The 11,748-nt window shown below is 64.9% G+C and overlaps 1 protein-coding gene across 1 annotated transcript; it reads left to right on the top strand.

Moving 5' to 3' along the window:
- Positions 1-8,778: 8,778 nt before the first annotated feature.
- Positions 8,779-11,172, top strand: CD248 (CD248 molecule; the record flags this gene model as incomplete). Its single annotated transcript, XM_084252213.1, has 1 exon — positions 8,779-11,172. One exon carries the CDS (start codon positions 8,779-8,781, stop codon positions 10,987-10,989), a length of 2,211 nt encoding a protein of 736 aa, XP_084108339.1. The 3' UTR covers positions 10,990-11,172.
- Positions 11,173-11,748: the final 576 nt, after the last annotated feature.

Here is an 11,748-nt window from a genome sequence, read left to right on the forward strand (position 1 = left end):
GGCCTCTGCGACCCCGCCCACGCCTGTCCGGTGCTCAGGCCTAATTCCTGGCCCTGGGAATCTGGCCACCCCTGGCAGTGGCTCCCTGGCTGGAGCCCTGGCCTGGCCCTGCATGCTCCCTGAGCTTCTTCGGTTTCTCTTAAGAGATTCTGATGGGTCTGGGTCCAGGTCAGGTAAAGTAGCTTGACAGGCGTGGAGAAACAAGGCTGGGGCTCCAGGCAGGCAGGCTGGTTACATCCGCACTTTACAGATGAGGAAACAGAAGCTGCTTAAGGCAAGTGGCTTGCAACAGGGGCTCAGACACCAGGTTCTGAGGTCCCGTGAAACAGGGACTCATCCCTTGTCCATTCAGCAGTGACCGTCTGAGTGTCCCTATGGACCAAGCACCCACAGATCCAGCCAGAGGCAGACAGGTGTGGTGTGAGCAGGAGCAGAGTCCCTCTCCCACCCCACCCGGCTGCCTACCTGCCCCCTCTTGGCCTCTGGAAGAAGGCAAGGCCACCAGAGTCCTGCCGCAGGGCAGGTCTGAAACCCCCACATTTGCATCTCTAGGAGCAGCCAAGTCATCTCCTGCCGTGGACATGCACTTATCACCTCGAGATTCACCGGAGTTCTAGGGCGAGTTTGTTTACTGTCTGTCTTCCCCACTAAAAGGCCAGAGCCAAGTTGGCTTGGTTCCCGGCTAAATCTCAGGGGCCGCGAACAATGCCTGGCCCGGAACTGGCACTCGGTGATTATAGGTGGAGAGGCGGGCTCGGGAAGACCCCGCCAACACAGCGCCCCCGAGGTCCCGGCCGGGGGCGGCGCAGTCTCCACCGCCGCCGCCAGGGGGCGCACGCGTACCGTCCCCAGTTACAGGGTCCCCTGCAGCCTGAGGTCGCCCTGGGACCAGGGCACTCAGAGGACCCGCGCCCTGCCTGGTGCCAGGAGGCAAGAAGCCCCGGCAGGGTCCTGGGACTATCCTGTGAACGGAGGGTTCTGGGAACAGCGGTGAAGAAGGGGGTGAGAGAGGGGCTACCCACCCAGAAGGCCAAGGTCAGTGAGGTGACTGAGTGAGGACCCTGGGGTGGGGAGGAAAGCAGCCACTGAGACCCCGACACACCTTCAGTGCAGTGTTAACACCCGGCTGGAACCTTGTGATCCTCACTCACACCTCCCATGTAGCACAAACACACTCAGCTCACCTTTGCACACAGTGTGTGACACCTTTTCTGCCACCACAGTGATGCTCGGTAACAACCGGCATCCCCCACCTTACCAGGAACATCCAGTGTCAGCCACGCACGCCCTGCCGGATGGGACAGTGACAGGGACAGGCCCCTCCTCTGAGCCACACCCTGACACAGCTGTCCCTGGGTCTGCTTTCATGGAGACTCCCGCACACACACACACACACACACACACACACTTGGGGACAGGCTGACGCAAGACCTGCTCCCTGGGCCTCCACGGCACACACCTTCCCGTGCAGGTGATACTTTCATGCTTCTGACCCGGCAGAAGAGGTTCAAGCCCTTGCCCTGAGGAACCCTCCCCAGCCATGGCCTATCCCTGCCACTGCTCAGCCCCCCCCGCCCCCCAGCCCACCTGGACCCTGGCGGGGATGGTGAGTGGCTAAGAAGCCCCCGAGGGGAGTATGGCAGCCTCACTCGCTCACCAAGCAGGAGGCTGAGGCAGCAGCCCTGGGCAGGAGGCCTGAGGTCATCACACCCCAGGGCAGTGACTCACTACAAGCGCCTGTGGAAGATCTGGGGTGGTGGTGGGGAGGGGGTGGCACTGGCCCAGGAGCCAGGGGTTTCGGGGCCTGGTGGGCTTCAGAACAGAGAAGAACTTGGGTCCGGAGCAAGGCTTTAGTGGGGGAGGGGACCTCCTGAGGGGGTGACGCAGTCGGAAGGGGTCTCTGCTGGGCCCGGCTCCTGGGAGGGGTTTAAACTGAGCTGAGCACAGGATGAGACAATCGGTCCCTCCCGCCACCCCACCCCGTCCTGGGCCCCTGACCCCACGCCTTCCCAGCCCTAGCAGCTGGGTGTCTTTAGCAGGGGTGAGGGGCCCCCACCAAGGGTGGGGGGCCGGGTGGGGTGACCTTCACGGGTCACCTTGGCCTCTCAGCCCCTGGGGGCAACCCTGGCAGCCCCAGAGACACTCAGACCTCCTGGCTGGTCGGGGACGACAGGGTTACAGACCCTCACTGCCCTGCCAGGCGCAGCCTCGCCAGAGCCCAGCACACACGTTGTCCCAGTGCCAGGGATGTGTTCCTGCTGAGACGGGCCCTCTGCGCCTGCCGCCCCGAGCCCCTGCCCCCGGCCAGCCTGAAGCTCAGAGGACCCAGCTGCCCCTGGGGGTGACAGGAAGACAGGCCCGGGCTGGGGGCAGGCAGGGGCACAGGAAGTGCCTTTCTTGGCCGCTCCGCACCAAAATAGCCCTCTGCCCCTGCTCTAGGTCAGTGTCCCACGGGGGGGGGGGGGGGGGGGTGTCGCTAAGGAGATCCCCACCAGGGAGGGGCATGAGCTGGCCTCCCACCGCCACCCCCCACCGCCACCCCCACCGCCCCTGCCTCGGCGGGCGCTGCTGCACTTTGAAGTCCTAACATAAATATCATGTCTGCTTGGGTTCCACTTCCCGGCCAGTCACAGCCCTCAGACCTGGCTCCCACCCCAGCCGGCCCTGCGGGTGGGTGTGCAGGGGGCGGGGAGCCTGGACCACCCAGGGAAGGTGGCGCGCCTTCCTTGGGCCAGGGGAACAGGGGAGACAGCACAGAGCAGGGGACACAAGGTGGACAGAGGACGAGAGTGGGGCACAGACACGGAGGGGGCGCTCCCGGGGACAGTGGGCGCTGGAGACCCCTGAAGCAGGGCGGAGGGAGGAAGAGCCCCTGCAGGGGGAGGGAGGGACACCCAGGAGGCAGAGGGGACAGGAAGGAGAGGTGCTGGCCAGGAGGCAGGGAAAGCTCCGGGGGCGGGGGCAGAGGGCAGGCTGCGGCTGGGTTGGCAGTGGGAAGCGGAGAGAGGTCTCTGGCGACAGACTAGACCACCCTTGTGGGCAGGGGCTGGGGGGCACCAAGAAGGCCTTGCAGGACTTCCCAGAGCCCACAGCCAGGCCAGGCGGGGTGCCCGCTTCTCCTGGAGCCTCACAGCTGAAGGGCGCCAGAGGGAGGGCAGACCCGTGGGGGCCTGGGGTCCCCAGCCGGTACAGGTCCCAGCTGTGCCTCCACCCCCCCGTGTGTCTCTGTGCCCCATGAGGGGAAGCTCTGATGTGGGCTCCAGGACGCTCTCCCTTGTGGCCAGATGTGGCCAGATGTTCAGGTCAGGCGGCTGCCAGAAGAGAGACTGGGCCCCAGCTGGGCCCAGGTTGGGCAATCCAGGGACAGCCATATGCTTCTCCCCTTGCAGCTGTGGGGACAGGTGTAGGCCCGCGGGGACACCCACACATCACCCAGCTGTGCACACCTGCCGCGAGGCTGGGCATGCATGCGCACGGACACACCCATACACATATGCACGGGAGCACATGGTCACGCCGACAGCAGGTACACTACACCAGCCTCCCCCGCGCGTGTGCCGCTTGCACTCTCTGCAGCCGGACCCTGCCCCACCCTGAGCCCCGCCCCCAGCTGTCAGAATCCTTTATCCCCAGGGCCAGGCCTGGACAGTACCTCTTCTTCCCGGATCCCTCCCACCCGGTCCTGTCCCCAGCACCACCTCCCTTCCTGTGGGGCTCTCCCACCCAGCAGCTCGCAGGGTGCGGCGGCAGCTTGTGGGGAGGGGAGGAGACCACGGTGGCTCCACTCCCGCCCCGCTCCTGCCCCAGGGACTGTCCCCTCCCACCCAGGACCCTGCACCTCCCGCCCACCCGGCCCTTCCTCCCAACAACCCAAGGCTGGGGTGGTCTGGGAAGAATTGAGAAATGGAGGAAGGTGGGGGGATGGGGACAGAAGAGAAAGGAGGGAAGGAGGTGACTTGTGCACAAAGCAATGTGCTGGCTCAGCGGCCTGGCCTGCCCAGGGGGCGCCCCCCAATCATACTCGACCCCCCCATCCTGGCTGTTCTACTAGTTCCTCTTTGGGCCAGGCCTTCTGCCAGCAGCCTTCACCCCCAGCCCCTGGGGCCCACGCAGTGCATCCAAAACCCCTGGCTTCTCTGGCTTGTCTGAGCGGCTGGAAGACAAGGCTGCGCCGGAAGCGCGCTTCTGTTTTCAAGCTGCTAGCAAGGTGAGTCTGCCCCATCCAGGCCATGATCACAGCAGGGGACCCCAACCTCCTGACCCCTGATGTGAGCTGTCCCCACCCCAGCCCCCAGCCGGGGACACACATTAGCCTCAGACCCCAGAGGAAGAAGAGGCTGTGTGCCTCCAGGACAAGCACCCCGCAGGCCCCCTGCCTGCAGCCCAGGCCATCCTCCCTCCTGCACTGCACCCCGCAGACCCCTAGAGGTACATTCTGAGCATGCCGTTTGCCACGGTGGCTGCCAGTTATGACTTAGGGTTCCCACTTCTGCCCAAATGCCCGGATCCAGGCACGCATGTCCGCACTGCTCATCCACGCACCCAGCCACTTAAGCCGTTTATCCACCCACCCACTCACTCATTCCTCCACCCACCCAACTGCCCATCCACCTACCCATCACCCGCATCCTCCTACCTCACCATCCTCCAGCCATGCATGCATCTACCCACGCACCCGGGCATGCACCAGCCACCGAGATCTGCATGCATCACACGTGCAGCAGCGCTGCATCCATATGAACAGCCACGCACCCACCACCCATTCACCCACACGTCCATGCATCCACCCGTCCCTGTGTGCATGCATCTGTGTATCACCCACCCATGCACCCATCCTGGCGTCCGTGCACCCATGTGTCCGTCCACCGCGCATTCCTGCACCCATCCACTCACGTCTCCACCCACATGTCCTCCAAGTATTTATTGCATCAATTAGCATCTTCTCTGTGCTTTGGAGAAGCCAAGATGAGTCAGGCTGAATGGGGCGAGTAGAAAGAGTAACACCAGCCCCTCTCTGTCCCCTCACCCCATCCCTGAGCCCTGAGCTGGGCCCATGGCATCCCCATCCGGACTAAGGCCGGAAGTTCCTAGCCAGCTTCAGTCCCACCTCTGCCCACCTGAACGGGGGCCAGGTGAGTCCTAGGCACGCATACTGGGTGCCCAGATGCATCTCCAAGTCTCATCCTCTACCTACCAAGCCATCGGCCTTGTTGGGTCAGAGGGGCCCTACTCCCCCCTACACAGCCCCCTGGCATGCCCTGTCCGGGCTCGGGCGCCCCTCCTCTTGCAAGCAGACCCAGTTCCCATCTGGAATTTGGCCTCTGACCTTCCTCCTACTTCCCTTGCCTGGCCCCCTACCCCTCACCCAGACTGTGGCTGAAGTCCTGACCTCTGACCTGACCCACCCACTCACCAGACGGCCAGCAGCCTCCCCTTAGACGCCCCAGCACAGGCCATTGCCCGAATCATGACTGGGTTCACCACACCCTTGGACCAGTCTCCCGCCAGCCCCTAAGGAACCTTCCAGAGGCTGCCTCCCCCAGCCCGGCCCGCCCTGCTGCCCTGCTCTCCTGCCAGCTCTCTCCCCTCCCCCAGACAACTGCAACAACCTCCTAGCTGGTCCCTGGCCTCCGGGCCTCCCTCCGCCTACCACCCACCACCTACCAGCAGCAGGGATTTCCCATCCAGCCTCTCCCCTCTGGCCCCACCATGCAGGCCCAGCCTTTCGGAGCAGCTTCACTGCCTTCCAAGCCAGGGCTCCCCCTCTCTGTGACTGTCTCTGTCCACTCCTCTCTGATCCTCTGGATGTCCCTCGTTGCAGGCCCAGGGGCTGTTCCCCAAAGGCACCCCGACTCCACACTCAGTACCTTTGTCCAGCCCCTATCTTCCTCCTGATGCTTTCCTCTCACCCTCACTTCCTCACATCATGCCCAATGCTCAGCCTCCTCAGGGTACCACATGACTCTTCAGGGCACCACATGACTCCTCAGGGCCAGCAGTGCAGGGCGAGCTGGAATAAGGGGCAGGAGACCCGGTTCTAGTTCCTGTCCCGCCACCCACCAGCTCTCAGGCCTCCGGGCTGCAGAGACCCCATGTGCCCAAAGGCTCACTGAGGCCCAGGGATCTCTCAGGTGCTTGGACTTCTGGGGATGGCCAGATGAGTGTGGGAGCAGGTGGGCTGGGTTGCATAGCTTTCTGCTATGTCCACCTGAGCCAGGACCCCTCGTCACTGGAGATTCGTTCATTCATTCATTCATTCATTTTACAAGCCCCTCTTGAGCGGAATCTCTGAACCAGGGGCCTTCCAGGCCCTGTGGATCCAGGAGGGAGTGGGCCAATGACCCTGCAATCGCAGAGCTCCTGGTCTCCTAGGCAGGGGTCCCGGGGGGTGATGATGCCCCTAAGGGACAATGACATTGGCCATGTCAGAGGCATTCCTGACTATCCTTAGGGATGCTATGGGCCCCCAGGCAGAAGCCAGGGATGGTGCCTCACCTCTCCCCGCGCAGGCACCGGCTCCTCAGGAATCATCAACCAGCCCTGGATGTCAGTAACGCAGAGGCGGAGACACCCTGGCTATGCGGGATTTGAGAAACACCTGCCTTGTCAGATAGTGATCAGCACAAGGAGAAATACGGACTAAGACCAAGGGGTCAGGGAACCCTGGGGGTGGGGTGGACACTTGAGTTGGTACTTGAGTTGAGACCAGAAAGGGAAGAGGCGCTGGGGCCTTGCAGGAAGAATGTGTCCAGGCAGGAGAACAGCCGATGCTGAGGAGGACACGCCTGGTGAGTTCAGGGCACAGCCTGCGGCCAGGCTGGCTGAAGCAGGGGTGTGAGAGAGAGTGGGGGGCAGATCACACAGGCTGGGAGGCCGTGGAAGAGACTCTGGCCTGTCTTCTGAGAGGCATGGGGCCCTGGGGGTTCTGGGCAGAGGCGTCACTGGATCTGACTTAGGTTTCAAAAGGATCCCTCCGGCAGGACACAGAGGGCAAGAGACAGAGGCACAGCCCAAAGGGGTCCAAAGACGGTGGTGGAAGCGATCGGATTCTGGGCCTGTTTTGAAAGCGAAGCCAACAGGACTTGCCGAGAGACAGGCCATGGGTGTGGGAGAAGGAGGCGTCAAGGATGATCTCAAGGCTTTGGCACTGGGCCAGCGGCAGGACTGACCTTCCTCTCATGCAGGGGGAGAATTCGATGTGCTTCACAGATGGACACCTTGAAAGAGCGAACTTCTGGGCACAGAGTCCTTCAAAGTGCTGCTGTTCAGGGGACTGGCAGTGTCTGCAGGCCTGGCCTGGCACTGGTCCCCATCCCCTCCCCGATTTGCTCAGAAGACTAAGGAACGTTTGCCTCATGCTCTGCAGCTGACAAAGCACATTTGCAAGCACTGAGTGTGGTGATCCAATCGCCCTGCTGAGCTGAAGAGCCCTGACGCGTTGCCCCATCTTGTAGATAAGAAAAATGGAGACTCAGAGAGGGTCGGAGACTTCCCCACCATGACACGGAAGACCGGTGGCAGAACGAGAAGCTGGACCAGGGCAGGGCGCCAAGGGGTAGAACCTCTCCCCCCCGCCCCCAACTCTGGTCCTCCAGGCCTGCACCCACCCCATCCCGCTCACACTTTACAAACAGCCCCGTGGGTGTGCGCCGGGTCTGCCCACCCACTCCCCAGGGCTGCCGGATGGTGGGCTCCGGCAACGGAGGTGGGGGGCCCCGGCGGGCCTCCGGGACACAGAGGGTGGCACCATGCAGTGCCCGTGCCCCGCACACACCTGATGGTCCCTAGGGAGCCAGCCCGAGTAAGGGCCTCTCACTAGCGTCCTCCCAGCCAGCCCAGCTCGTCCTGAGCGCAGGCCAGCCCCTCCCCCATGCACCCTGCCCTCCTGCAGCAGGAGCTCTGGGAAGCATTTCCTGTTTGGGGGCCGCCTCCTCTGCCTCCTCTGCCTCCTCTCCCTCCGAGCCCAGGTTCCCAGGGCCCCCGGCTGAGCAGAGGTGAAGGGAGGGCAGCCCCACCCCCTCTGGGGTCCACACACTGGGTCCAGCTGGAGCCGGAAGCAGTGCGGGAGGTCGAGGCAGGAGCTCAGTGTGCACACCAGGGGCTGAGGGTGTCCCTGGCCTCAGGTCAAGGCGGTGTCCGATCGGTGGCCACACAGGGGTGCGAGGGGCTTCTGTGCGTGGCCAAGCGAGTGAGCCCACGAGCAGCGGGAAGGGTTGCGGCCGGGCGCGGCTCGGGGGTGGGGGACAGAGGACAGGTTGGCCTCGCCGGCCGCTCTAGGAGGAAGGGAGTCAGGAGAGGCTGCGCGGGGACAGCAGCCTCCACACGTGTGCGTGTGAAGCCCATGAGTCAGGCGTCTGCACAGGGATGACGAGCTCGGGTGCTGACGCCGCTGAAGGGTGTGATGAGGTCGCAGGTCCAGATTTGGGCTCAGACTTTGGGAAGAGACCTCACCCCACGCCAAGAACCCCGGCCGCCCCGGACTTCGGATTCCGAGGGTGAGGGTCGGTCCTGCCTCCCCTCTCCTATACTCTGGCCGCTGTTTGCTGCGCCTCCTCCTCCTCTCCCCCCAGACCCCCCACTCCTGTCCCCCCCCCCCACTGCTTCCTGCTCTGGCGGCCCCAGGGGAGCCAGAGCAGGGAGCTGGCAGGGGCCCCAGCCCACTCCTTACAAGGCCTGCGCCCCGGCCGGCCCGCCCCCGGCACGCCCGCGGAGGCCCCGGCCCCTCCCCCTGTCAAGAGCGACTGCAGACCAGGCCCGGGCCAGTCGGGGGGCGTCGCGATGCTGCTGCGCCTGCTGCTGGCCTGGGCGGCCGCGGTGCCCACACTGGGCCAGGGCCCCTGGGCCTCGGAGCCCCATGCCACCTGCGGCCCAGCGAGCTGCTACGCACTCTTCCTGCGGCGCAACACCTTTCTGGAAGCCTGGAGGGCCTGCCGAGAGCTGGGGGGGGACTTAGCCACACCGCGGACGCCAGAGGAGGCCCAGCGCGTGGACAGCCTGGTGGAGACCAGCTCGGCCAGCGGCTTGCTGTGGATCGGCCTGCAGCGGCAGCCCCGGCAATGCCAGCCGCAGCGCCCACTGCGGGGCTTCATGTGGACCACGGGCGACCAGGACACAGCCTTCACCAACTGGGCCCAGCCAGCCACGGCCGGGCCCTGCCCGGCCCAGCGCTGCGCAGCCCTGGAGGCGAGCGGGGAGCACCGCTGGCTGGAGGGCTCGTGCACGCTGCCCGTGGACGGCTACCTGTGCCAGTTCGGCTTCGAGGGCGCCTGCCCAGCGCTGCCAGGTGAGGCGAGCCAGACAGGCCCGGCTGTCTATACCACGCCCTTCCATCTGGTCTCCACCGAGCTGCAGTGGCTGCCCCTGGGCTCCATGGGGGCCGTGAAGTGCCAGGCGGGGGGAGAAGCCTCTCTGCTCTGCATGAAACAGCCCGAGGGGGGTGCGGTCTGGTCCCAAGCCGGGCCCCTGTGCCCCAGCGCCTGCGACCTGGACAACGGGTCCTGCGAGCAGGAGTGTGTGGCCGCGTGGGACGGGCGCGCGTCCTGCCGCTGCGCCGAGGGCTTCTGGCTGGCCGAGGACGGGCGCGGCTGCGAGGACGCCTGCACGCACGCCCCCTGCGAGCAGCAGTGCGAGCCCGGCGGGCCGCAGGGCTACAGCTGCCACTGTCGCCTGGGCTTCCGGCCCTCGGAGGACGAGCCACACCGCTGCGTGGACACGGACGAGTGCCAGATCCCCGGCGTGTGCCAGCAGATGTGCGTGAACTACATCGGCGGCTTCGAGTGCTACTGCAGCGAGGGCCACGAGCTGGAGGCGGACGGCGTCAACTGCAGGCCCGCTGGGGCCGTGGGCGCCCCGGCCTCCCGGGGTCTCGGACACCAGCTGGAGGACGAGGAGGGTGAGGAGAACGAAGAGGACGAGCGGGACGAGGAGGACGAGGGGGACGAGGAGGACGAGGAGGACGAGGAGGACGAGGAGCATTCGCCTGACTACGGCCTGGCCTACGGCCCCGGCAGCCCAGAGACCAGAGAGCGGCTGATGTCCTTCCTGCACCCCACAGGGCCACCCCCGCTCAGTGCCCCCAGGGACCCCTACCGCTCCGCAGTGCTCTCTGCCACCCGGCCTGCGGTGGAGTCCGCCACCCGGCCCACATGGCCGTCTGCCCTGCTCCCATTCCCGGCCCGTGCCAGGGACGCGGCTTTGCCCGCCGACCGCCGGCGCTCCATGTCCCCGACCAGCGCTCCATACCTGCCTGCGGCCCGCCCGCGCCCTGTGACCTCAACCAGACATCCTGAAATGTCCCCTGCCCGCCCCTCCCCAATGTTCCCAGACACCCAGGCCACTGACACCCAGACCGCCACTCATTTGTCTCCCCCCCCAGCTAACCACACCCCTCTTGCCAGCACCTATCCTGCCCGCCAGCCCCCGGGGACGCCAGACCTCAAAGCCTGGGCCAGCCCCTTTCCTATTGCCTCCACTGTTCAGCAGCCCCTGACCACTCCTTCCAGGCCCCCCAGATTCCCTGTCCATCAAGTCCCCTTGCCAGCTGTCACCCAGCCCCAAGTCCTCCACACTCTCCTGTCCTCCCACAGCCCGACTCATCAGGTCTCACCCACCAGCCCGACACACCCCCCTCCCAAAGTCCCACAGGCCCCGAGGGAAGGCGCTCCTGAGCCCACACTGGCCCCACACCTGGCCCCAGCGGCGGGCCCCACGGCAGCCCCAACGGCCCTCGGGGAGGCCAGTCCAGCAGGTCGCAGCCGAAGGGATGACCGGTGGCTGTTGGTGGCACTCCTGGTGCCAACATGCGTCTTCTTGGTGGTCCTGCTCGCACTGGGCATTGTGTACTGCACCCGCTGTGGCCCCCACGCACCCAACAAACGCGTCACTGACTGCTATCGCTGGGTCACCCACACAGGGAGCAAGGGCTCCACGGAACCTGTGCCCCACAGGGGCAGCCTCACAGGGGTGCAGACCTGCAGAACCAGCGTGTGATGATGGGGTGCCACGCCGCCCTCTGCAGGGTGTGCAGGGGGAAGGGGCATGCATTGGACACAGGGCCCAGGCTGCACCAGGGACCCATGGGGGCTGCTCCTTTGGACACAGGACTTCCTGCCTGTCCCCCCACTCCCGGGGCCCAGCCGGGCTGCTCTGTCAGTAAACTCTTGGAAACTGCTCCCCAGCCCAACAGAGGAGACACCGAAGCCCCCAGGACCTCAGGGGGCGGGGTGCTGGGGGTCTTCTCCAATAAATGGGATGCTAACCTCACCCAATGCTCCTGACCTTGTTGGTGCCCGAAGGGAGGGTCTGGGAGGACTCGGAAACAAAAGAGCTTGTCTGGGCCCCAAAGGAAATAAGGTAAGACTCTTAAGCGAGGGTATTATCCAGATTCCCAGGAATCTCGCTGGAGCCCAGAGAGGGCAGAGCCTTGCTCAGGGTCACACAGCAAGCCCAGGAGCAGGGGGTTTGGCATGGGGAGAATTCCATATTTGTTTCTCTTTTTGCCAAAACTCCAAGGAGGTGGGGCTGAATCTGGGGGAGGGTTCTACAATGTGGGTTTCTCCTGAATGGGAGCCAAATGGGCTTAGAGATGAAAGGTAAGTCCTGGGCTTGGTGAAGGGGTCTAGCCGGTGAGCTGCTGACTTCTTCTGGCGTCTCCCTTGCCCGCCTCCCACCCCTGCCCCAGGCTGCACAGAAGGTGGTGGCTAGGGCTGAGAGTCACTCAAGGGTACTGTCCCCCCCTGGGTTGTAGGT

The sequence above is a fragment of the Talpa europaea genome, assembly GCF_964194135.1.
Source record: "Talpa europaea genome assembly, chromosome: 1".
Classification (NCBI taxonomy): domain Eukaryota; kingdom Metazoa; phylum Chordata; class Mammalia; order Eulipotyphla; family Talpidae; genus Talpa; species Talpa europaea.